Source organism: Vidua macroura, chromosome 1, assembly GCF_024509145.1.
Source record: "Vidua macroura isolate BioBank_ID:100142 chromosome 1, ASM2450914v1, whole genome shotgun sequence".
Classification (NCBI taxonomy): Eukaryota; Metazoa; Chordata; class Aves; order Passeriformes; family Viduidae; genus Vidua; species Vidua macroura.
In genome coordinates, this window is record NC_071571.1 from 16,726,928 (window position 1) to 16,754,345 (window position 27,418).

The 27,418-nt window shown below is 40.5% G+C and overlaps 1 protein-coding gene across 1 annotated transcript in view; it reads right to left on the bottom strand.

Moving 5' to 3' along the window:
* Positions 1 to 236: 236 nt before the first annotated feature.
* The window catches only part of GAD2 (glutamate decarboxylase 2), a 40,948-nt gene continuing 13,766 nt past the window's right edge, over positions 237 to 27,418 (bottom strand). Inside the window, exons 8-16 of the mRNA XM_053994160.1 lie at positions 17,934 to 18,013; positions 14,778 to 14,832; positions 13,221 to 13,337; positions 12,043 to 12,107; positions 8,125 to 8,203; positions 6,328 to 6,477; positions 4,494 to 4,601; positions 3,460 to 3,549; positions 237 to 2,824 (exon numbers count right to left, since the gene is read on the bottom strand). Coding sequence (XP_053850135.1) covers positions 2,651 to 2,824; positions 3,460 to 3,549; positions 4,494 to 4,601; positions 6,328 to 6,477; positions 8,125 to 8,203; positions 12,043 to 12,107; positions 13,221 to 13,337; positions 14,778 to 14,832; positions 17,934 to 18,013 — 918 coding nt within the window. The 3' untranslated portion in view covers positions 237 to 2,650. The remainder of the gene's footprint in view (positions 2,825 to 3,459; positions 3,550 to 4,493; positions 4,602 to 6,327; positions 6,478 to 8,124; positions 8,204 to 12,042; positions 12,108 to 13,220; positions 13,338 to 14,777; positions 14,833 to 17,933; positions 18,014 to 27,418) is intronic.

A 27,418-nucleotide genomic window follows, 5' to 3' on the forward strand; every position in this document is an offset into this window, starting at 1 on the left:
TGAAATAAAAAGACAAAACAGAGCATAAAAAAATTGAGGCTGTCTGAGGAGAAAAAAGCAAGCAGGAATACCAGATGGCAGATTTACTCTTGTGTGCTGGTGCTGAGTATTGCCTCCAAAAAAGGTCTGGAGTACTGACTCAGAAAATGTCTAGTGGTAGAGTTGGTATTTTTATGTTACAGTAGTGAACAGAATGCATTTTGTAATGAAAAAAATCCAGTAGGAGACATAACAAGTTCCAATTAAACATTCTCTTTATTGGGGCCTTGCTCTGAAATGGCACAAGTGATAAACGCTTAGAGTGCTCATCGGTGCTGCTAATGAAAAAACCCAGAGTCACATGTTACACTTTTATTTGGATTTAGATCAACACCACAGATAAGATACTTTGGTCAAACACAAGAACAGATTGCTATGCTGCTCCTTCCTGGCTGCAATAAGTACAGTAATGTGTAAAAAAAAAAATATGCTGGTTCTCCTGGAACACCATGTAAATCTTGGATTGGCACACACATCTAATAAATACGCTGTTTGCACTTAGCACTTTAAAACGTAATTGCACATGCAAGATGTAACCGGGCTACTGATCACCTTTGTCATGGTCCCTGTCCTATTTTTACTTTATAAGTTCTTTGCTTGCCTTTTTCCCAGCAAGAAAAAAGAATGTAATTTGCTGCTCTACTCAGTATTTCAGTGATTAATCTGCTGATTTTGACACGTTTAGCAGAGGTCACATTGAGGCCTTTCTGATAGAACTGGTATCTCCCCTACAGCTTGGCTTGAATCACAATGCAGGTGGCAATGGAAGTCCACAGAAGTGAGGCGAGGGGCGTGCCCAGAAGCTGATGAGGAGAGGTTAACATCAAGCGAAGATACAGTAGAGGGACAGGCGTGAATGCAGTTCTTACAATATCAAGAGTCAATACTACTACCACACAAATAATGACATACCAATAATATATTGTACAAGCTTATACAGCAACACATGTTGATTTGCAACATTGTACAGTTTAAATCTAAAGTGCACAGCCTCAATCTGAGGTGACAAAACAGTACTATCAATATAATAAAGGCAACACAATTACAGACACTATTTATTTTCTCTTACTTCATGTCCTCATATTACATTAATCAATACTCCATTTATCTATTTTAGATGAAATTAAACCCACATTGCACTTCTTTTTTTGTTTTCAAGTATTTTAGAGACAGCAAAACCATATTGCTTTACAAACACAAGTTGGCCATTTAGGCAAAGTTAAAACCAAAACTTTAGTAGGGTTATAAGTAGACAGGTCAAAGCTGCAGAACTCTTACCAACACTTCCAGATGTTGGGGGGAGAAAGGATAAATTTAAGTTTCCATGCCAGAGACACCTCTAAAGCTAAGGAATGATGCAGCAAATAATTTCTGCAAGAGCTGTGCCCATGGTTTCTAAAGAGGTTGTGAGGCTCTGTAGGGGCTGTTCTTTGGCAGATAGTATCTTGACTTCATTGTAGACAAGGACGGAGTCCAACATTGTGAAATCCTTTGACAAACCAGTCTGTACCTAGACCCCATCCCTGTCACTCAGATTACAGTCATATTTAATTTAGGCCTTGTCTTGCAGACCTGTACATCTGTAAGAAGTCTTCACCTTCTTAATGTAGCTGTGAGGTTTTCAATGTAGTTTGGGACTGCTCACAGCAGAAATAGTTTTGAGATAAGAATTTACTCAGACGTGACCTTTTTTTTTTTAAGTAGGCTTTTTAAACACAGAAACCATCCAAATACAACCTTATTTCAGTCTTGGTTAGCACTGTATATTGATTGTGTGTCTGCTTAGGCCACGTGGGAAACATAATCAGGAATAATAGCATCCTATTGTTGTACTGTAATTGATCTTATTAAGTGGTTGTAAGAGCTGCAGTCCTCTTGAGGTTTTTCAGTAACCAAGCCTGGAGATGTACAATCCATATGACATGGAGGAAAAATGTATTACGTGGGCTTGTCTTTCAAAATAAGCAGTAATAAATATTTGAGGCACCTCCATCAAAAGAAAAAGAATCCCAGTTAATTTTTAGCTTCTGTACTTGCAGTTTTATAACCCATATAAAATAAAAATATATAGTTTACAAAATAGGATTTTTTATATATATATATATATATTTCCTTTTGTAAAACTATACTTATTTAAATACATTTGAAATGTTGCTATAGGTAAATTAGAAATTCTGTTCTAATACTACGAAAAAGGCAAAATCCTTTCACTTTTAAACATATAGCATGTATATTCTGCATCTCACAACCCCCTCCCACTTCCCCCAGCCTGATTTTGTCATAATTTTGGGCAACTTTGGCATCATTCAGTCTGATTGCTGTTAATTTAAAGTAATTAGGTTAAAATTTGGGGTAAAATTTTAAGTATCTTCTGGTCTTCCTTATTTGTTTCAATGAAGCTTTTTTGTGCAGCTAATTATTAAAGAGGCATTCTAAAACTCAGGAAAGGACTTTAAAGGAGCCATGTTTCTTGATTTTAAACTGTACTCTACTCCAACGCCACAATACAGAAATAGATTTACTTTGGAACAAACTACAAATACATTCGCACAGTTTGTGACAACTTAATTGTCTACTTAGAGATCCAGGAACAGACTTTCACACCCAGTTATTATAAATCTTGTCCCAGGCGTTCTATTTCATCAATCAGGAAATCAATGTCTTGATGAGTGGCCGCAGGGTTGGAGATGACCATCCGGAAGAAGTTCACTTTGTCTCCCAGGGGCTGATAGCTCACCATGGTCGTGCCATACTCCATCATCCTGGCTTTTATCACTGGTGCCACCTGCAGAGCAACAGAAAGTAGGGGATGATGATGATGACTATTATTATTGTCATTACTATCATTATTTTCATTATTGTCATCACCCTCATTGTTATTAAAACAGAATATACTTCCTTTTCTTTATAGAGGATGGAGAGCTACAAGCAACTGAAATGAAATTACATCCAGTATTAACAAAAACATTAACCTCCAGTAAGGAATAAATGCCACACTGAAAAGGCATTCAGTTTATCCTGTTTCTTTGTCAGGCTCTTTAACTGACTGGGGAAATTTCCCTCTGCTACTTTCTCAATGTTGCTGACAGGGACACAGTAGCTGTTTTTTGTACTACTCACAACATGGCCACAATTGTTTTCATAAGCTCGGGTGCTGTAGTGTTGTTGAGCTTTTGCTGCCCTTGCTGTGTTTAGTGACTGCAGTTCACAGTACCTTCAGTACATAAAACACTGAACAAATACGGGCTCTGGACATCGGGCAAAGCCAGGGAACATCACACGTGGGGACCAGAGCAAGATGGTGCCAGACTGACCAGCAGTAAAATGACCATGGAGCTGTCATTTGCCAGAACCTCACTTACCCTGTGCCCTGGGAAATCATTCTGGGGATTGCCTGCCTGCAAGGGTTTCACTGCTCACCTTCATCAGGCGGCTTGTTCTCTCTTCACTGTCCTCCACTCCACGCAAGCTGGGAGGTATGTACCAGAAGCAGACATTGGTGTGCTGAGGCTAAGCACAGAATAATAATGGTTTACGTGGTAAGAAATGCTCATAATGTCTCAATTGCAATTAAGTTCATGCCTTCCCTCCCTCTCATACATCATCTTGTGACAGCAGTCAATGATTTTCATTATTGTGGTCCACTGAGAGTCATCATCATTATTAATGCAGAAAAGATAATTCTAAGCAATTTATTCCCAGGGTGTCAGATGCAGAAACACATCATCCAGCTGGGCAAATATATTTACACCTTTCTGAAAGGCATCTGGATTTTGCAGCTCTTGTCCCCTCCAGGGGCTGAAGGGATTGTGTGGCTAAGGCAAGAGTCTATTACAGATAATTTAGAGGTGAGGACCGTGTCATTTACTCTTATTACGTGACAGAATAATACAGAATCTGATTCTGTAAACAGGACCCACAGGTGTTGCATAAGATAGTCTAAGATTTTCTTACATTTAATGAAATTTATTATGTCTCAATTTTATTCAGCTAGCTGCTGTATTAATACGCATGCACCACAGCATCTTAGCTCATCTAACATCTATGGGACCACTAAGCAGAAAGGCATAAAGTGAGAACTAGTTGACATTTTTTGTGCATTTTGTGGGGTACTGTACACCCACTCCTAAGAGACCCTGCTATTAGCAAACTGCAACTTGTTTTTACAACGTAAGAGCTGGTTCTCATTTTACCTCTGTGTGCTGTGTTAGGCTGAGATACCGGGGTTTTGTTTCAGCAGGGTTAAACTGAGCAAACTGAACACTTATGCACAGCTGCCTCATCTTCCTTGTCCCTGCACTCCATGAGGAAGAGAGGAACAGGCACAAGAGGTTTTGTTACAAGGGTCCCTGCTTTCTGTCTCATACTGCTTGATTTGACCTGTTGGTGGCATCCCACTAGGTAATGAAGCAAACACTGCTGACCAACTGAGAAAAAGAAGTTGCACTACATACCTTTCCATCAAACACCATTTCATACCCTTCTCTGTTCTTTATTTTATTGTATAGGTATTCAGCAAGTTCCAAGCACTTATCAATTTGTGCTTCAAATCCTGTGGTTCCCTTTACAGAGAGATGAAGAAAAGAAGTTACGTAAATATCTGTTCTATGAATTAAAAGGGCAAAAGGACCATGCAATACTTGCCAACACATCAGCTGAAGTCACCTCTCAGAAGTCTCTGTGAGATCAAGGATCTGATTCTATGTGATAAGGGCACTTTGATAAGCAGAGCTCATTTGTCTCTAGCTCTTGCCACTGGCACCCCTATAGCCAACTCTGCAAAATAAGCGTCAGGTACTTGCTTGGTTCTCAGGAATATTTTGCTGAGAACCTGAATAACACCTCAAAGGGCACCTTTGGTAGATTTTGCAGAGAGGCTGAGGATGGTTTTGGACAGCTTGGACTGGCACGGAGGGGGGTCTTCAGGAGGTGTTGAGTTCCAGACATGGGGAGTCTCACACTATTTTCAGGATAGGGGATTTTCATCTTCCAGGAATGACATGCTGGGGACTTTCCAAGATTATTTTTTTCTTTTTTAGTTAAGCACAGAATGGGTAGATACACTTTTAGAGCCCTGTCTGATGCCTGTGGAAATGCACACTTTGTTTAGATACTACCCTGCCTCTGTAGTGTTCTTTCTTCTTTTCTAACAGATACCATGCAAACTCAGAAGCTGTGTTTTTAAGAGCTGCAGAAAAGCCTGCTTTTTCTTCCCTGGCAGAAGTCATAATCCTCTCTGTGACATCATAATTGTTCCTGCAATCCCCAACTGTGATGCTTCAAACAAAGGATGCAGCTTCAAGAGGGAGGAAGGGGAATAAACAGATGGAATAGACAAACTCTTTAAGAATCACACATCCTATTTTGTAATGTTAGTATTACAAGCAGAGTGTGAAAAGAGAAAAAGCAGTACAAGCCATATTGAAAAAATGGGCTTTAGGAGAAATGTCTCTGAGTAATAGATGCATGTGCCTGCTAAATCTGTTCTGGCAGTGCAGAACTGACTTAAAAGCCCATGTCATTATCCCTCTGTGTATAAAGATTTCAAAACAGAGTAGAGGTAGCCGTGGGAGAAAGGCTTGGAGTAAAAGAAACATGTGGCTAAAATCGCCTGCCACTCTGCAGACCCCAGTTAGCACTACAGCTATTGCATCCTCCTTTACAGACTCCCACACCTCCTCAGAGGTTTAATGAAGCACATGAGAATCTTTAAGGCTTTCTGGAAATGAAAACAGTGATGTCATCTCCTCTGAACCAACCTTAGGCAACCTGACATAATAGATTAAATAAATACACACAAGAACTTATTTAGCAATATAGATAAGACACTAGAGCTAGTGTTTACAGATTTCCCAATGAAGTTATCCTCTACTCCTTCAAAAGATTACTTCATATCTACTGCATGCAATTAGGTATTGCCTAGGTATTCCAGTCTTGATTTGCCATGTATAATTTCTGAATATAATTAAAACATCTTTTTATTTCCAGAAATCTTTGTAACAACATTCCTAGGCATATGATTTATGCTGTTAGACTCCTATGGTTACACAAGGCAAATGCTATGCAAAGCCATATACAGTTCAAGGTTCAAAATCATGTGTGCTGCTTTGAAGCTCCATCCTTAAAAGTATAAAATGCCCAGAAAATAATAATGTTCTTTCTTTCATGTTATATATGTGAAATTCAGGTCAGGGATTTTCTAAAATTATGATTACAGAAAAAAAATCCCTCAAGTGTATCTGGTGTGCATTATTTTAATACAAACAAATGTGTAGCAGGCAGTCCTACCTTTGCCCTCCACATCAGCCATAGCTTGAAGACATCAACATGCCGTCCACACTGCAAAGCCTTGTCTCCCGTGTCGTAGGACAGGTCGTAGTGCTTGTCTTGTTGAAAGAGGTAGGAAGCATGCATTTGATTGCAACTCTGCATCAATCCCTTATGGACACAAAGACACAAGCAGAGGGATGTCAGCACAGATTTGACTACTGCTTTGAGGGTTGCTTTAGGTGAAAAAAACACCCAAATTCAATTGAATATATGTCCAAGGACAAAAACAAGACCAAAAAAAAGCACAAAACTAGACTTAGTTGCTCAGTGGATTCATCCCTATCAGTGCCTAAGATGCCTTGGTACCTGATCCAGCAATGTGTAATCCACTCCCAGATCCAAATAATTTTTTAAAAAAGCTGGACATTGTGCCTCCTAGCATTCTTATGCTTAACTTAATTTTTGGACCTTGCCTTTTATTCTTTGTTCTGGTTCCTTTTCATCCTTTCCTTTGAAGGCTTCTTTTCTGAGTCAGACCAAGACAACTGGTGACTAATCTAAAGAATATCACAGCACTTTTCAATTGCTTTTGCCTCTAAAATTCTGATTTTTATTGTTTTCTTTCTTTGTAGGAACAGCTCTTTTCTGCAAAGCCCTCAGTTGTAGATTGGTTGCTTCAGCAGTATAGAAAGCTTTGAACAGACAGACGAGCATATGGCCTTTAAAAACCCAGCTAGACCTGGGCTGCTAAGAGGTAACTCTGTGGGAGGGACAGAAGCCAACAAGGTGAGGAAACCTGGCTCATGAAAGCATGAGGTTTCCTTTTTAGCTTTTTAAGTAAAAGGCAGAGAGCCACATTCTGGCTCTAGTTAAGATCTCAACCAAGTTTATGGTATACCTTAGGGCTGTTGCCTAAAATGGCTATTTCCAGTCCAAGAAGAATCATAACATGGCTGTTTATCATCAAGTCTAATCTTTATGTGTAACTCAAAACTGAGATAGCAAAATGAGAGGGAGAAAAGAATTGACTTTCTCCTAATCTGAACCATCTGTTCTCACTAGAAGTGAGGGATGGTAGACTTCAGCTGGGCAGGCTTTGTCTTGGGGAACTGCCCTAGAGGGCAAATAAAAGCCAGTTTCTCTCTTCCTAAGTGCAATCACTTTGTATACAATCTGTTGTACAGCTGTTAGCAAAACAGCAACCAGCTTTTTGATAGCTGGTCTATTAAGTGGTGGCTGTACGGCAGCTGTCCCAGTCAGTGATGGTTATATGAAAATTACAGGCTTGAAGGGTAATTCAAATTCTAGCACTAAATGAAATGTTTACTTTTTATTCCAAGTGCACTTTGTGTTCCATTTTTACTTCCATGTGCCCCCAAGTGGATATATAGATCAAAGTTGGGTAGGAATATCATAAAAGTCTAGAAAGTGTAATGATGCCTCGATTCTGGACCAAATGTTGTGCTGCATATAAACCATGACTTTCACCCCAAGAGGATCAGAGTTCACCTGCAGTTACATCTTACGCTACACAGCAACTGGTGGCGTTACACAGTCATGCAGCCACAATTTAACCATGGACATTTAGAATGGAAAGTCACAACATTCTGTACAGATATTGCCATTGATTGCCTCATTTTTGCTAGGTATCTGCTTTAATTCCTTCTGCAGTCATGGCTGTCTCTTCTCAGTTCATGTTATAATCCTCATCACATTAGCAAGTATTAGCTATGGCACAGTTATGAAGAAAATACCCAGGATTTTTAGAAGTAAAATGCCAGAAAGAAGCAGAGAAGCACATATATTGTGACATACCTCTTCTCTTACCAGCAGGGCTGAACACTGCAGTGGGACGCCCATCATCTTGTGAGGGTTCCAGGTTACTGAGTTAGCCCTGGGCAGAAAACCACATGAAACTCAGACATTGTACTATGTGATGAAACCCCAGAGGCATTTAGAAATAATTAGAATAATACCAAACATGTAGCAATACTCACTTTTTTCCTTTTTCTGAGCAACCAAAGCTGAAAATAATCATGCCTGATATTAGGAAAGCAATACCTTCACAGGGGACCTAATCCACTCCAGTTGGCTTTTGGATGACAATCCTGGCAAATTACCACAGGATAATTGCTCTATCCACTAAATTTAATCAGCATTAAACTTTCTGGGGAGTCATCTATAGTTTAGAAACATAGGGCAAACTTCCTAAAAACATGCACTTGACTGATGAACTTTCTAAAATTGCACAGTCAATTAAATACACAGATAGAAGCTGTCAACCTAGCAGATCTCCCTGCCTCTGATTCCAGTTTCAGCAAGATTTTAGTAAATAGCTTACACAGGCATTTTGAAAAATTCTTTTTAATACTTCTGGGTATCAGTAAGTCTCTGAGTAACCTGGAAAAGCTGGCCCAAAGTAATTTTTCTTGTTGCTCTGATGATGGCAAATTTTCACAGCTCCCTAATTTTTGCTTGGCTACAGCAATTCACACAACTACAGTAATAAGCATGGAACTGGCCCATCTTGCCAGAAAAAAGTCTTATTCTGCCTCCCTTCAGGACACATGTGTTGGAAAACCTGCTCTCAGCCTAGGTTTTGGGAACAGAGAGCTGACACAATACAGTCTAGAGAAGAGACATTTGAGACGGTGGTGAGGGCTGAATGGAAGATTGTCCAGTTGTTTATTATTTTAATTTTGTGTTATGCTTGACTGGCTATTTTATAATTACTATTGTTACATATGATGAGTTAGCTGATAAACATATGTATTTGCATCCTATTTGGCAAGCTGTCAAGGACACATAGTGCAACATAATTTTATCTAGTGCAGTGATTTGTATTTTGATATTTTGATGGTATAAATTGGTATAAATCAGTCAACTGAGGGATGGGAATACTTAAAGGACCCAGGACACACTTGAGGTAACACTGATGTGAACAGAGGAGAACATGTTAGAATCTAGCAGTGTTTTCCTTTGTAAGACTTGGAGACAGTTCTACAGGTTTATGCACCTCCTGCCAAATTGCTTCCACTCCTTCAAAGCAAGCGACTTCAAAATTCATATGGACATCAGGCAGTCTTTCTTCTGTGCTTTCTTCTTTGCTATTTAAATGGGACTGTGCAAGTGCCTTGTGTAAAATCTGTAGGGAACAGTCTTCCACAGGCAACATCTGGCCACTTGGCTTGGCTTTTTGAGTATTTGGCAGATTTTAATCAGCACAGTCAGTCATCTGATTACAACACCAAAGCTAATGGTTCTGAACATCCACTCAGGTCTATGAGTTTCCCTTGATATGCTAGTTTTTAATTTTATTTGTGCCTATGGAAAATCAGATGGAAATTCTTTAAGAGATCTCTAAGTAACAACAGTGGTATGCATTTTCTCAAGCAAAAGGGTTACTTACTGACAATAGCCAGATGGGAATTATCTGACTAAAACACTTAATTTACCCTACGGTCACTTATTTACCTAATTACATACCAATTGCATACAGAAAAAGCATTTATTATGTAAAATCAAAATCCACCATTTTTCATTTGTTATCAGTTATTTTGGGCTTCTGTCATCAGTATGTGTTTGAAGAAATTGCTGACCAAGACAAACAGTGAAGTAAAAAAATCTACAGGAATCCAGAGATGTTTTCCAAAACCATGTCATGTTTGCCCAAATAACCAAGCACCAAGAACCTATGGGATTTTTTGGCTATGGGTCAAAGACAGAAAAAAAATTTTTCCTTTACAGATTTCAGATTTCATCAAATGGATGAAATTATTACAGATTTCATCAAATGCATGACAGAAGAGATTCATCACTGGCAGAATTTGGTCCTGAGCCATCATTAAATACAGACTGATGCAATCGCTGACCAGCCACAGCCCCGGGAAGGATGTCCAGACCCTCTAAGGGAGCACTCACCCACTGCAGGCATGTTGTTCTCATGTAGCTGCGACCCCCTGCCTGAGCCTCTGGACAGGGGACACCAGGCTGGAACTCCTGATGTTGGCCAGACCTATCTACTCCACACACTGGGGCTCGTGCTTCCTTCAGTGTGCCCTCCAGCACCTTGAAATCTGCCATAGGGAGACTGGAGGGCATGGTAAGGACAGTCCTGCAACTCGTCCTCCTGTGACAGGAGTATTCCTGCTGGGCTGACTGTTACCAGAAGGATGTGAATACTCAGGGCACAGTGTGCTGCAGTAAATGTTCCCTCTCCCATCAAACATGAGTAACAGCTTCAGTTCTCTTCTACTCAGACCTGTGATGACTCCATTATCTACCACAAAACAGAAAAGTCCTTAAAAGGTCTCCTCTAAAGGTTCCCACACTTGAGATCTGGACAAACTGAAATGAGCCGCCGTGTCCAGCAAGGAGAGGAACAGTATTCAAAATACCAAATATCCTTAATTCACTGCCAAACATATTGAGATGGTACTTATCAAAGCACTTAATAAAATCCAGTGGAGTTCTGGATCTAAAGCTATTATGTGGAAAATGTTCCAGAGTAGATTTAACCTGAACTTCTCATTCCAGCACAATTTGGACAGCAATTTGAGAGGCAATCCCTTTGTTTCATACTCTGCCCTCAAAGGCAATGAGGTAGATTTTTGCTTGTTGGATATTTGTCCTTTTAATGCATGATATATAAGTCTGGAGTGCTGTAGACAGTCTTAACTAAATGAAATCATAGAATCATTGGCTGCTTTCCAAACTTTGCATGAGAGATGTATGAGAAAAGAACTGAATCAGCAAGGTATCCTCCCAATCTCCAGGATAATGATTAGGAAGTTTTTTGTAATTTTAATTGGCAAGGAACAGCAATTTGATTTAGTGATAAAGAGGGAGGAAGGGAGTAATGCTTTACCCTCAAACATCATGAGCTTCAGTAAGTACAGAAATGCAAATGACTCCATCCAGCCCAGTATACTGACTTTAGAAAGTGGACTAAATAGGTGACTGGGAAGAATATAGACCAGGGCAAGCATCTCTGAAATGTCTCTAAATACTCTCTGAGCTTTCACTCATTTGTGGCTCACAGAAATCCTGAATAGTTTTTATCTTTCCTTGAATGTAGATAAATTTCAACATCCTATAGAAAGTATTTCCACGGCTTAACTAAATGTTTCTGAGAAACCAGCTGGTTTTAAGTTCAAGCTCAGTCCTTCCAGCCTGGACCAGCATCACTTACATTCATCTGCATTATCTGCAATGTGTATGAGCTCATGACGATAACTGTGTATATGTCCAGGCGCAGATTTGCTGAAGACATCAATAACACAGTCTGGAGAGGGCTATTCTCTCCAGAAGTGACAGAGCAGGACATGTGTCCTAACTGCATGTGTACTCACATTTTATACTTGAAGTTTTATACTTCGGTGTACAAGACCTAAAAGATTCACTTCTTAGAGAAATTAAATTGCTTATTCATGTTGGATGCTGAATTAGAGAATGCTGCAGCAAACTACTCTGGACCTGTGCATGCATGGTGGGAGATGAAAGAAACAAGCATGGAATGTCTGTTGTTTATACTTCCAAACAAATTGCCACACTACTGTAGCACAAAGGCACTCTGCAATGCTGCTTCAACTGGAAGGACAGTTTGTATGATTTCTCCCAACTGTATCTCAGAGATAACACTGATCCTTAATTTTTACAGGCATTGCTATGGTAATCAAGAGTATGTTAAAATGCATTTAATAAATGTCTTTTACTGATACTAATAAACCATACCTTTCGACGCCATTTAACTTCCATTTGTGTTTCCTCGACATCAGGAGCCCACCACCCCATGCTCCCTGGAAGGCAAGACACATTATCTTAATGAGAGCTCTGCTTTCCTCCGTGATGACATCTGTGCCTTCCCATCAGTTTGGGACCCTTTTTATCTCACTGATGTGGCACATTCCAAAATGACCAGGCAGATGGGGCCTGAGGCATGAGCTGTGCAAACAATTTTCTTCCAGTAGCTTGGAAGCAGCAGTTAATAGCCCCTAATCCAGGCTCCCACCCTCATCATCTGCAAACGCCTCACTCGCCCCCTCTGACACTGGCACACGGGGTGGCCCCATGATGTAAGTAATGACTCGCTGATCTGCTCCTGGGTCAGCTGCCTTTTGTCTTGTAGTCACTAAGTTATAACAACAAACCAGGCTGGGATCTCAGCTGCTCTGGGGGATTTTCATCATATTTTGGACCCACTACTGCTTGCCCTCTACTCATTTGTTTTCCTCACAGAGATCTGGGACAAGCAGGCATTTCATGTGACTGAGAAGTATTTAAGGTAAATACAAATTCTTCCTCTGAATGGACTGATTTTGGCTGACACAGTAACTCAAAATCAAGACTCACATACTTATGGGAAGTCAATTACCAAGCCTTTTTGGAGAAAGGATTTGCAAAAATGACATAGAAGATATTCTAGGGCTGAAAGATGATCCTTCAGAAAGATTTCTTGGCAAGAGCCTGGATAAAGCTAAGAAGCCAATCTGATAAATTTCCCTAGCACTTGCATTAACCTGATCGGCAATTTGCAGTACTTTAGTCCAGACAAATGTATCCTTTTCCTTAATATATTTATTTTGCAGCTGCTGCAGAAGCTGAGCTAGTGCTCAGTATACTTCTTATGCATTTCTTTACTAATAGCATTTAAAGATAAAGCTGAAAGCCAAAAGCACTAAAACTAGGTCAACTTAAGTGTCCCAGTTGCTACAAGTACAACTACAGTCCCAGCTCCTAAAATATCCCTCTGACCTGAGCCTTTCAAAGGAGTGGGAAGTCAGTGCTTGAATGTTAGATTTAATTACAGGAACCAAATACAACGGGTTTTGAACAAAATGACACTCTCCAAAATGAATAAATTAATGTTAATGCACCTTGTAATCCAGCCCTAAACGTATGATGGTACTTACATCCACGTGCATCCAGATTTTGTATTTCTTGCAGATGTCTGCAATAGCTATGAGAGGATCAAATGCCCCATACACTGTTGTCCCAGCTGTGGCACTCACCAGAAAAGGAACAAATCCCTGCAAGAAAGCAGAGAGACATTATGGATGGTCAGAGTGCTGCAGCCCCCTCATATCATGGCAGACCCAGCTCCCCTTTTGCTGCCCCCACAGTGACCCCACAAGTGTCTGCCAGAGGCCATCCCTGCTGTGTTACACTGGTTTTCTCCACGTTTAGATGCCAGCGATATTATAGTTTCTACCTTAAGGTGGCAGCAAACTTCCAAACCAGCATCCTCCATTTATTACGATGCATGACACAGGTAAGGGCTCAACAGAACAATTCTGCTTCACATCACCTGCCTGAAACAAAAAAGTCTGCTCTGCAGGATGTCACATAAACAAACCTCAACCAGGCACCACAGTGAGAGAAGCATTTCTGGCAGACTGTGCCCTGGGCTGCATTGCAATTATCCCAGCGAGTGTCTGGCCATGTGGTGCCCCAGTTTTGTCAGTGGAAACATCGTGTCTGAGGGAGGCTCCTGGGCAGCGGGCAGGGGAGGTGTGGGGCTCCAGCCCCTTCCCTCCCGCAGAGCAGGGAGACAGCTCCTCAAAGGTAAGAGCAGCAGCTGCCACAGGGGCCAGGGACTATCTCTTGAACTCCCTCTGCTAAATGCTGTGCCTCACAGCAGAGCATTTACCAGCCATCACTTCTGCACTATGAGAACTGGGGTCTGCTACGATTTATAGCAGTGTTTCATTTTAATTTCATTTTTAGTTTTGTTGATTTCATAAGGAGTATTTAGAGGTCAAGAGTGGCTATGTTTTTTTTTTTGTAGAACTGGGGTTCAAACCATCAAAAAGTCCAAACTTCCTTCTGCAACAGTCAGTGGGTTTGAGTGGCACTCTATTACCATTCTGCCTTATTTTCTAATCTACTGTATTGCTTTTATTGGAAAAAATGTGCTTTTAGTGAAGATTTGTGTTATTTATCAGGTTTGGCTGCTGTGTGTCTAGTGAATATAAACGCTGTAAGCACTGGGCTGAGTTCATTGCATACTTTAATCTGATGCTTTAATTCTAGCTTCTTCTAGTGAACAAATACGAAAGTATGTACATTTTTAGAGATATGTGGATTTTAGTTCACCTTCCATTGATCTGGTGAGTCTATGAAAAGTATTTTCAATGCATTAGAATAAAACAAATTTCCCAAAATGATGACTCAAGTTTTGACAATATTCAGCTGAGAACCTGCATCATTGTCTGACAACATAGAAGAGGAGGATGTTATGCAAAGCATCATATAAAAAAGAAAGCCAAATAGCTCATGGATGTTATAAAGTAGTTTTAAACATATTTTCTCAGCAACTCTTGCCTCATTAATTGGCAGGCTACATTTCTCAGAAAGAAATCAAAACTTAATGGGCAAGCCTGTGTTGTTTTACCAAGGAAAGCAAACAACTGGCTTTACCATTCTTCAGGGTTTTTCATCTTTGGAAGCAGAAAAGCTGGTAAACTTACTTTTTGTTTGGCTTCAACAATTCTTCTTTCAAGGTCTGATGGGATCATTTTTCCTCTAGAGGAAGAGAGAGTTCTATCAGTAACTTGATCCTGAAATCAACTTTTGCTGTTACTTCTTCACTTAACAAGAAACCCAAAGAAGGAGCAAAGTGACTTTTTTGGCCAAGAGTTATGTTGCATTGAAGAGCACAGAAAGACTCTGTCCATTAGTCTGAGTTTTTACCCTGTTTATTTAGTCAATATTTGCAGCAATATAGTGATGGTAACTGAGAGAAAGTATCTCATGGCCACCCCATTAAAGACTGATGCTGCTCCTTGGAGCCTCTTGGTTCTGTCTGAAGTTACAGTCCTGGGAATAAGCTTCAGTCTCCCAGGAGAGGCTCAGCCCGGTGTCCCAAGAAGTTCACTGGGTGCCAAATCCCATGGGCCTCTCTCAGCAGGCACAGAAAATGCCAGCTGAGCTGCACAGCCTTGAGCAGTGCAACTCAGTGGTGCTGTCAGCAGCTGTCTCTGTGATCCCTTCCCAGGGATGAACATGTTTCAGGGTGACTTTCCCACGGTTTAGTGAATTACATGTTTGCATTTACTGAAAGCAGGGTGTGAGAAGCTGCCAGTCTAGACTTGCTAAATGCACTGTCAGGCCCTTTGCACTGACTGTATTTGCAACACCCCCAGTATGAACCATCCACTTCAGATTCAGTTGGGTAAGGCATGAAGGCTAATTTAGGAAATCCTGTAAATTAACTAGGTTCAAGATAAAACAGAGCTGATACTGAATATTAAGGCTATGGTTTTCTTTGCTTTAGACACAAGCAAGTCTATAAAAGAAGAGGCACTATGAATACCTGCAATACAAACATGATAGATTCCCATGTTACAGAAATAAAGTCTTCACTGGCTTTGAATGTTGTACATTTAGTTTGCTATAAATTTTAAAAGACTTTTTCAGATTTTTTCTTCCACTAGGCCCTCATTTCCCACTGCTATAAAAAAACCTTAATTAAAGCTCAAAATGTAGTGGAGATGAAAAAACTCATTAGCTTTAGTTTTCTTTTGCATATAAACCCTTGAACTGTTTTCATGATATTTGGATGCATGACCTTTTTTAAAAATTATTAATTTATTGTAATAAGATACTATTGGTTTTTTAAGTTTCCATCCTCACATAGCTTACAGTAAGATGGTATTTATTTAAGCAGAAATGGGTTTGTACTGCTGAGTTTTTTTGCAAAATCTCTCCTGCATATTCAAAACAGTAAAGTATGGAAAGGATAACTAAAAATAAAAAGCTCTAAATCTAAAAATTAACCCAATTTTTTTTTGCAGAAGTGCAAGGAAGTTCTAAAGAGTATTCAGCTCCTTGTGAGCTCCCCCCAGACACATGTACATGATCAGAGAAAAGCAGTAGTAGTCTAATGCTCAAAAAATGCTCCTGGGATCATTAGAGGAATAAAGAAAATAATTAGAGGAATAAAGACAATAAAAACAAAACCATGTCAAAGGAGGGCAATGAGTTCCTCTTCAAAACATTATTTAGATGTTGATCTTTATAGTTTCTGATTTAGTGAGCTTGTGCACAGAAACATACACAGAACTTGGCAGATGCTTTCCTTGCCCAAATTTTTTTACCAAAGCAAGCGATTATGCAGCCCCACACCACATCAAGTAGATGCAGGAATTCATGAGTGCAATACCCAAACAGTGTCAAGGTTTACCAGCTAAACAAAGCAAACTTGGCAGGCGTGGGCCAGAATGGGAAAGAGGCACCAGGAAATATGCTGGGTCATACATCAAACAAGATATCAACATGCTCCTTCCACATGCCCACATCTTCACAGAGGCTCTTCTCAACCACACTAGCCCACATGCTATGCAAACAATCTGCTCTGTCTCTGTGCTGTCTGCTGTGTCCCTGTGGTATCTGTGAGACACACAGGAATCCTGCTGTTTACTTCAGCGTGGGCAGGCCAACCTTTGTGGTCTTCACAGAAAACCATCACGCTGAACTTGCACAAGGAGAAAAAGAAGACAAGACTTCATTGATCCACATCCATCTCTAGTGAATAGAAACAACTGGGGATTTATTTTGATATGTGTTGGTTGCTCTGACGTCATTAAATCCTCTTGAAGGTGTGTTCAGTCTTTTGTTAATAAAGAGATAATAGGATCATAAGTCAATACACAGGCACTGTGATAAGCACAGTAAATTGCTTACTTGATGCTTGTTTTTTAATGTAGGAGCAGAGTATTTTGATAGCAGCAAAGCCTTCCATTTCTGTTAAGAGATTCAATACCTTATAACAGTGAGGGACTCAAATAGCATTTTCTATTGGAAAGACTCAATAGAATCAGTAAAAATGGTTCTATTAATTTTTTGTCCCCTAGAAAGTGTTTTGCCTAAACGTGAAATTTTTTATCAGAACATGTTGATTTTGTTAATATACTGTTTTCTCAAAATGGGCTTTCACAGAAAATTGAAATCTTTAAGTTGGGTGAGTTAAGCAGTAAGGTACCTACAACCCTTTCTCAGAGCCTGTGTGAGCTGCAGATTAGCTGCCTCCTGAGCTCTTGGTTTCCAGGGACCACCATCCTTCCTAGCCTATGCTTCCCACAATGCTGCCAAGATCCTTCTCTTCACATCCTATCACAAACACATCCCTATCAAGGGCACTGAGGAAAATGCAATCCAGCTGAGAAAGATGGTGGGGGTATGAAGTAATAGAATTATAGTAGCAAATGCTCCTAAATATTTTATTCCTATGAAAGGCCCACTGCAGCTCATTTTAATGGATTAAAACACGAGAGTCTGATTTGACCAAAACAAGCTTCCTCCTGGTTTCTTAGCACAAAATGTCAAGAATTGTATTAGTTTGATATCCTGTTTCACATCAGAATGAAACAAAAAAAATATCAGAAACCTCTGAGGAAAAGAGCATTTAAGGTATTTTATGAACTCTGAAAATGGACCAACAAAGAAGCTACTAACAGAGCCAGTTCCTCAAGTGGGATAAATTAGTGTAGAGCTGATGAAGACGACAGTGCTATGACAAATTATGCCAACTGCTGACCACATCCTACATACTCGGTCTGAGATAAGCACCTGATGATCCTCTGTTATGCACCACAATAAAAGGTGTATTTGACATCTTTACTTACCTTTCATCACATCTAATCAAAATCACACTATCTGTACCAATACCCAAGGCTGCAGCTCCTTTCTTCACAGAAAAGTGACTCTGAAAAAATAAATTTATTATTATTTATTTGTTTTATTATTTGTTATTTAATTTAATATAAAATACTACGGTCTTGCAAATCCTTCAGCAAGAAGTCCCACAAGGCATTCAGAGCCCTTTTAGAAACTGATCACTGTAATTTGAGGCTTCAAAGCAGGTCACTACCATCAACTGGAGAAACAGTGATCACTCTAATCTGGGTTTGCTGCTGGAATATTACATACACAAGTGTGGTCCATGCTGGACCTTCATGCATACTTGCAGCTTCTATTGCTTGTACAAAATAAAATGTGTAAGTTACATACTGGAGTGCATGTCGTCCTAATTTTCTCTTGCTCATAGGACTTAATTCCCAAGCCAGTGTTGGTGCATAATCCTAAATTGAATCCCAGTGACTATGATAATGCAACAGTTTTATATCAAATTATATCCCAAAGAATTTGATTTTGTATTAACTCAAACCCAGCTGTTAACAATATTGTCTAAAGTAATTTTAACTACAGTTTATTAAACACTGAAAAAATGGAAATTCTTTAGATACTACAGTATCATTAGCCTAGGATGTAACACTATAAAAAAGATCCAGAAGACAAAAACCTAACAAGACTTTTTAAGTGTCCAGAATGTTAAAGAAGAAAAGAAGACCTAGTTTGCAGATTACAAAGCTTTGTCAAGGGAGTATTTGCAAGCAGCAGAGAGCAGTAGGGGAAGAGACTGGCACAGTGGTTACACATGTGGACTTCACTTAAAGGCCATGAGGGCACAGATTCACTGCATGCTAAAGGACTCTATACATTATGAACACTTTGAAAATTACAGTAATTCTAAACCAACTTAAAGAAAGAGGAAGAAGAGTAGAACTGCAACATGTACATCCAACTTCAGAAGTAAAAAACCTCTGTGTTTTAAAAATTGCTCAGGGAGTAGTTTTCATTGAGGCTTGAGTGCTATGGTTAATATTGCTGTGCTTAAGAGTTTCCAGTACAAATTCCTTTTTTATATGCCTGTATTCTCACCATTTTGGCTGAAATTCTTAACGTTTTCATGATGTCTGCTGATTTTTTCAATATCCAGAGATTTTTAAGAAGTTCAGATTGCTCTTAAGTCATGTTTCACTGATGATACATGAACAATTTGAAAATACTTTCTCAGGTAAATATTTTTAATACTAGATTTATTTTTTAAAGGCACTGGTTTGGTACAGCTTTTCCCTGTGGGATATGGCTGCAGTGTATGAACAATGTGTATTGAGCAGCCCTTGAACATGTTGCCTAGATGAAAAATCAGTTTTTGAGTACTAGTACAGCAAACCACCCCAGTCCCTGAACTAAGCACACTCTGAAAAGTAAACATACACTCATTAGACCAACTCTCACATGAACTGATGATAAATGAAATGCATACTCATCACTTAGATGAACCACAGGGCATTTGTGCCTGTGCTTAAGTGCTCTGCTGTCCTAGACTTCGTCCTTTTCAGGTAGCCTAACCAAGCTGACATCACCAAGTAGGCTTCCTCTGCATTCTGGGGGGAAAAGGCACCTCCAGGCAAAGATTCATCCAGTGTAAAGGTGGCTGGTTTGGAGTGGGTGCTGAATGACATCAGGTGAAGAAGCTTCTACCCCTTCTCTCTGAACAAAGTCCTTTGATACCCGCTGTGAGAATGGGAAGTGTACAGCACGTGCAGCCACCAGCACTCCAGACACTGCAGATGTTTAACACCCAGACATCATCCAGCATATTAAAGCCACTGGTCACTCGTATGTTCATCTTGGAGTTTGCTTTGTTGTTTTTCTAAGCTGGGAGTCACAAGGTGCTATGAAGTATTTATACACTGAACATCACAGCTCAGCCATCACACTTACATTTTTCATGCCATGTTATTTACTTCACAAAACTGAATTTTTGAACAAATGCATTTCTATGAGTTTCATTAGCTTCACTAAATTCAGTGAACTTTTCCCCAGCACAAATGCACTGTAGATGGAGGCTTGGATTGTGACCAATCCAAAAACCTCTACACATCAAAGATACAAAAGCCCTGTTCCCAGCTCTGTGGGCCTCCCAGAGCCCTATGGGGCAGCAGCGCAACTGCTGAGAGAGTGGGAAGGAGAAGAGGCCATGAAATGCCTATTGGCAGGACGAGGCTTATAAAAAATTCCCAAGTTTAGGGAAGTATCTCGGAACTTTGTAAAAATTGAAAACAGAGCAAAAATATTGCCAATATAATGACAGTTCACAGATATGCTATATGAAGATAGAATTGAATTCATATACTTAAAAAAATTTAATCTGTTTTTTATTCATGTATTACACAAACTGATGTCCACATACTGGGTGGTGTAAATGTATAATTGCAGGTAGAGATTTAGGAGTGAAGAGTTGCAGATATATTTCACTGGGGTTTCAGTCGATGACATTGCATTCATTAATTTTGCTCCTTACTCCACACTAGTTTAAAAAGATTTACTGTTGCAATTTATTTTTCTACTAAAAACCAGAACTAGTTAAAGTGTCTTAAAAAAGAAAAGACAGATTTAAATGGTCTACTATGAGGAAAGAAATTAAGCCCATGTGCTCAAAGGCATCTACTGGAATATGGCCAAGTGCAGCTGCCTTGCTAAGAAGTCTCATGGCACTGCTAAAAGAGCACTGGAAAAAAAAAAAAACGAATGTAGTGCTGATAGCTCAGTTGCCTGAAGGCTTTTTACAGACTGAAGGGAATTCAGTGGTCAGGAACCAAAACTGGTTTACAGATAAATTGGGAAGAAATACAGAAGTCTGTGCACAGAAGGGCAAATGCAATTACAATTTTTAAACCAACTCTGAATATGAAATGGCTCAATCTGTGTATACAGTCACAGATATATGACTGCTGTTATGTTTCCATGTTTTAGGGCAACACTACAGGGATTACTCCAAGTGCTTGAGGGGCTCTGAAAGACCAAGGATGAAAGCAAAATAGAAAAAATATAGTTGTAGAACCAAAGAAAATTTTCACAATTATAAGTATTAAACTTTGGTTTAATATTCCTGTGATGGTGCTGAAAGTTTGGTTGCCTGTGTAATATAATGGTAAACACAGAAAACTATAAAGGTCAAAGAGATGAAAAGGTTTGCAGAAATAAACCTGATCAGACAGAACTATTCACAGATGATTTAACTGGGCTAACAAGGAAGGACATTAAATGTGACCCCTTTGCAAATACCAGGGCTACAGACTTTTCAGACACACCAAGAAGGGAGCTTGAACACCATCTTTCACAACACAGCTGTGTAAGAGTTACGTGGATCTGAAGCCTTATGGTGGGAGAACCAGGGAACAAAGAGGGAGGACAGGTGCAGGCTGCCTGATGCCAGTCCTGAAAGACAAGCCAGGCTTGGGGACGCTGGAAGGTCTGGAGGTCTGTCCTGGGCTTGCAGACAGAGGAGGACACACAGGTGGGAATGGGCTGTCACTTCGGCTTCCTGGCCTCCTCCCTCTCTCTCCTCATGCACTGCAAAGGGTGCATGGAAGACTGCAAATACATCCCCAGCAGAGAGGAAGCTAATTTCTATACGTAAAGAAATATAGTGGTAAAATTCAGTGGTGAAGGAGAAGGTATGGATATTAGTGACTAAGAGCATACTGACAGTCAGAAAAAAAAATCAGTGATACTGAGCCAGGGGAATTTTCCCTTTATGTAAAATTTCAAATGCTGTTAGGTATAGGTTTGTTCCCCAGATAGCCATTTTTACATGGTTAGCTTTGTAAGGTAGAGACAGTGTAAATGTATTACACGTGCAATAATGAATAGGCCTCCTGAAAAATGGAAGAATAATTAAAAATGCTATGATGCTGAAAAGTACAGCATTGTTATCTAAAGTGCTTCAATATACAGATGCTTCTATTTTTATAGCTTACTAAATTACTTGCTCATCATCTGGCATGGTTAAAGCTGTCACAAACAACCATCCTAATGCCAGAAGCCCCACAGGGCATGGCTGTTTTTTCAGATTGCTGCTTCTCCTTGCTTACATAAATCCAGAGTGACATGAGCTTTGTGGAGGTGGCTTATCAGTAACGAGTTCCCAAATGCTGAGCAAGCTATGACAGACATCCTGCAGCTGAAACTCCCCGGAGGTCTGTCACTGGCAGCCTAGTGCCCAGGAGATTGGGACCCCCAGCCTCACCTTATCACCTATTCACCAGCAAAGGAGAACACACTTTCCTATTCACTTCTCTTGGGCTTTAAGCATTGTGCAATCCCTGGATGTGTAGGCTGGGCTATATCTCTCTTAATAATCTAAAAATGTGTTGCCAGTTCAGACTTGCTGTTTGGGCTCCCAAAAAGTTGGTGAAGAAAAGGTACCTCCAGAAGGCACTGATCTCTTAAGGCTTTGGCACCTGTTTTAGACTTAAGATGAGTTGTCTTCTGCAGATCTTGCTTTTTTTTTATTGGCCATAAAAAGTGTATAGACTAACTCAGATGAAATGTTTACACTTTAGGTGATTAACATTAAGCAACATGAATCCTATCTTTATCATCTGATTTCAAGCTACAGCTTCTCCTTCAATTACCTACAAAAAGAGCACACTGTGTCCTATCCAAATTTTAAATACACTGCAATGAGAGATATATTTGTTATGGTTTCATTTACCTACTGCTATTCAGTTTTTAAAGTCCCTTGTTCGTATCAGGTGAGAAACGAGGATATTAATGTTTCTGAAAGTACTAGTATGCACATCTTTTACATTTTTCAAACACACAACTTCATGCTGCTTTTCTAATAAGAAAGACTAATTTGTTTTTTTTTTTTTTTCTAGTGCAGATAGTTTTGCAGCACTGTACATGATAAGAAATGTTGCACTGAGTTCAGGAGGATACTGTAGCAGTGTAAAAGCCACAAGGTATTGACCAGATGAAGGATTAGACACAAATGATGATTTTCTCCTTTAGGATTGACTGCACTAGAGCACTACTTTTCTAGAAAATGCTTCTACTTTGATTTGAATGGTGCTATGTGAATTAAGTTGTTCCTCAAATAAGACCAAATTTTCAGTTTCCCCTGGCTTTAAATACTATAAAAATAATTTTCTAGTTATTATGCAGTAAGTAATGCAAATAAAAAAATGTGTAAATCTATCGGTTTGATTTTGAGTTTCCTTAGGTGTAAACAAATCTAATTCCTACTCACTCTGTATGCCCAGAGTGTAATTTACAGCATTGTAGTCTGTGCTACAAAATAGAAAACAGGACCTTTCAAGCTCCTCAAATCTTCCTCTGGACATAGCACCTCACACAACACCCCTTGGACTGCTTCTGGCAGGTGGCAGTTCTGCAAAGTATCTCCTAAGTTGCAGGGACAGAGGGCAACACTATGTATCATGGAAGTGGTAGACTAGAAATCAGATTTTCATTCATTCCACACAGAAACCAACCCAAAATCTTTCATAGCCTGTGTGAAATGGTCTATCAAGCTACAGACATAGAAGACACTTTTTAATTTCCCTCTGCATCAGCACCAAGAAGCTTCATAGTAGGCTTCTGGAACTATTCAGATAAAAGCTTCCCAAAGCCACTCTTCTCCCACAGATACTAGAATTGTTTGACACACTCCCTGCAACTAATGGGGTTTATTCACAAAGGGAAAGCAGCATGCATGAAGCTGAAGAGGTGATTTATTGCTAACTGCCTCCTCTGATCTAGCTGCTGTGTGGATGCCGAGTGCATTGTTGCCGGGAGGGTGCTCCCCTACCACCCCAGACCACCTCTCCCAGTGCTCACCCAGAGGATGAGGTTCCTCCAAGTGTGTCCAGCTCCAGCTGTCTACAATGCTGATGCCTTCAGTCAGCACATGCCAGAGCTGCACTCCTAGTGAAGCCTTCAGCAGCAGCTACTTCAACACAGGAGCAGTGCAGATGGAGAGATGCCAGAGGCAAGGACAGCCTCCTCTGTGTCCTCTGTGATCTCTAACTGGGTGAAGAGGTCCATTACGGTCAGATCAGCCTGAATCACCTGCCAGTTCTTAGCTGTGCTCTTTGTTTTCTAAACCTATGATAAGGAAGAGTGTTGCTATTCTCTCACTGAGCACCTGACAAGATGTTCCTTCTTAGGGGGCTTCTAGATGAGTGGGAAAGTAAGAAAGCTGTTGTGAACTACATGAGAACAGTCTTGCTGGGTTGGAGAACAGTGAAGATGAAAAATATTTTTGTCTTTCCAATTATGACCAGCTTGTTTTTCATTCTCTGAACTGTGGATAAGCCCATACAATCCCTAATTAATGAAGTCCACAGAAATTATGCAAGTCTCTTAAAGCTATTTTCCTACTATCAATGAAAAGGGCCAAAGGCGGTTTTGTGACTTGAACCCACCTAGTTCTCTACAGCTAAACTTCCCCTTTGCACACTTTTCCTCCTCAAGGGCAGCATGACTCTGTCCTTTTGCCTCCTAGGTGTAATCCCTGCTCCATACAATCTCTAGCTACTATTGGATACTCTTTAAGACAGTGCTGGTTGGGCAAATCAAAATTACAGTAGGGAATTGGTTAAAATTTAACAGGTCTTGCCTCGTGTACAAATGGAACAACTAAAATATTCTGAGAAGGCAGCTATCCCTTTAAGCAGCTTTCTCCATGCTGAAAAAGGGATGGACTCCTCTGAACAGCAGCCTAAAGCTGATATGCTGAAACACAGGAGGAGGCCTTCACTTCAGATTTTTCATTGTATTTGAAATGATAGACTGAAATAGGTTTTTACAACTGGCATCCATCACTTTTTCCCCTCTGAGTCAAGGTGTCTTGCATCATATGTAGTCCAGAACAGCTGTCCTGAAGGACATCACTGCTCCTGCAACAGTGCAAATGAAAGAAGACTGATGATGTCCTGATGAATACAGAGGACTGAATTAAATCCTGAATGCAAGTGTGTCTCAGTGAAATTAAACCTGAGGAAGACCTACCCAAGTAGTTGCATTCATCACTGGTGATACAGAAACAAACAGCAGCAGTGTGCTAAGTTGTGGGCTGGGGAAAATTTGCTGGCTGGGAACATGCACAGTTGGAATAATCACATAACCTATTTTAGGCACCAAATGTAGGTTGTGTATATGAGGAGGCTCTTTATGGCCAGTGCACAGAAGTAGGTGCAGCCCTCCCAAAGGTGATTTAGAACACTGAAATTCATTAATATTTAGGTTCCTAATTTGGATGCTCTGAGTTTCTCTCCAGAGGTGCTTCTCTGCACTGGTTGTGCAGAGAGTGTAGCTCCTAATTTTGGAACATGATGCACTCCTAAATTAGGGAAGTAATTACTTAAAAGCTGTGAATTACTCCTCCCTTCCCTTCTCCCCAACTGGTAGCTGAACCTGTAATGGCATCAGACTACACCAGATTCTGATTACAGTAGTAGTGGTGGCAACTGTGACACAACTTCATTCATTTATAGTACAGGAAGCTCTAGACTGGTAATAATGAAAATAGAATCTCATCTGGGATGCTGAAATTCTTCGCAGAGAATTGCTGATATTAAAATCTTTGCATCTGACTGAAAATTTCAAAACCAAAACCTACGAGTTTCTAAACACATACAGTTACTTTAAGCTTTGTATACTATCACACCATGCATGCAGAACATGGGAAAATGATACTATGGATCTGCTGCTCCACCTAGATCCCTACAAATCTTTGGGGCTTTATCCCTACAAATCTATTGGACCTGAATTCTCAAAGAGCTGGCTGAAGTAATCACAAAGCCTTTCTCACTGATTTTTGAGTGGTTTTAGGAATCTGGAGAGGTCCCAGCTGACTGGAAGCTGGGGAACATCATCCCAACTTCCAAGAAGGGCAAGAAGGACCCCATAAACTACAAGCCTGTTAGTTTCATTTCAGTAGCTGGTAAATAGACAGAAAAGATTATTCTGGGAAGCACTGAAACACAACACCTGGAGTACTGAAACACAACACCCAGAAGACAACACAGTCATTGGTCAGAGCCAGCACAGCTTCATGGAGGAAAGCCTTGCTTATCAAACCTGAGTTCCTTCTACGACAGGGTTACCCATGGACCTAGGAAAGCCAGCAGATGTAAGCATTTTGGACTTCAGCAAAGCTTTTGATACTGTCTGTCATAGTTTCCTTCTGGACAAAGCATCCAGCTCACAGCTGGACCCTCCTGATACACAATGGGTGACCAACGGGATCATGGGCTGGGCACAAAGGGTTACAGCGAATGGGGTGACCTCAGACTGGTGACCTGCCACTACTGGGGCTCCACAGGACTCCATCCTCATCCCTGTGCTCTTTAACACCTTCATTAATGACTTGGACACAGGACTGGAAGGGATACAAGGTAAGTTTGCTGATGACACTAAACTGGGGAGAGATATTGACTCCCTCAAGGGCAGAGAGGGCCTGCAGAGAGACCTCGATAAATTAAGAAGACTGGGAAATCACCAACCATATGAAGTTTGACATGGGAAGTGCCAGATTATTCACATGGGATGAGGCAACCCTGGTTATGTGTAAAGACTGGGGAAAGAGAGGCTGGAGAGCAGTGGCATGGAAAGGGACCTGGGGGTCCTGGTCCATGGCAGGTTGAACCTGAGCCAGCAGTGCCCTGGCAGCCAGGAGGGCCAACCCTGTCCTGGGGGGCATCAGGCACAGCATGGCCAGCTGGGAAGGGGTGGGGATTTTCCCCTGCTCTGCACTGGGACTGCCTCCCTTTGGATATTATGTACAGTTTTGAGTGCCACAATATTAAAAAGACATTAAGCTGCTAGAGGGTGTCCAAGGAGAGCCTCTGAGGATGGTGAAGGGTCTGGAGGGGAATCCCTATGAGGAGTTGCTGAGGTCACTTGGTCTGTTCAGCCTGGAGGAGAGACTGAAAGGAGACCTCAGTGTGGTCTTCAACAACTTCATCAGGGGAAGCCAAGGAGCAGGTACTGATCTCTTCCCTATTGTGATCAGTGACAGGACACGAGGGAAGGCACCAAGTTGAGTTAAGGGAGGCTGAAGTTTAATATCTAGAAAAAGTCCTTCACCCAGAAAGTGGTTGAGCACGGTAATAGTTATCCAGTGAGGTAGTCACCAGCACCAAGCTTGACAAAGTTCAAGAAGCTTTTGGACAATGCTCTCAGGCACATGGTGTGGTTTCTGGGGTGTCCTGCACCGGGCCAGGAAATGGACTTTATGATCCTGATGGATCCCTACCAACTCAGGGTTTTCCATGGGCATTGTCTTTCTAGAGCATCCAACTGTGGCAGAGAGAAACCTCAGTCAGGCCAAGGAGTCTTAAAGTAGGTAGATAATCAGCATGATGTGATAAATGAGACAAATTACATTTGCATATCTTAAGTGTCTGTTCAGGTCCTGCATGACACTTCCTATCTTAAAAAGGATTGTATTTCTAGGCCTCTGTAATTTCTG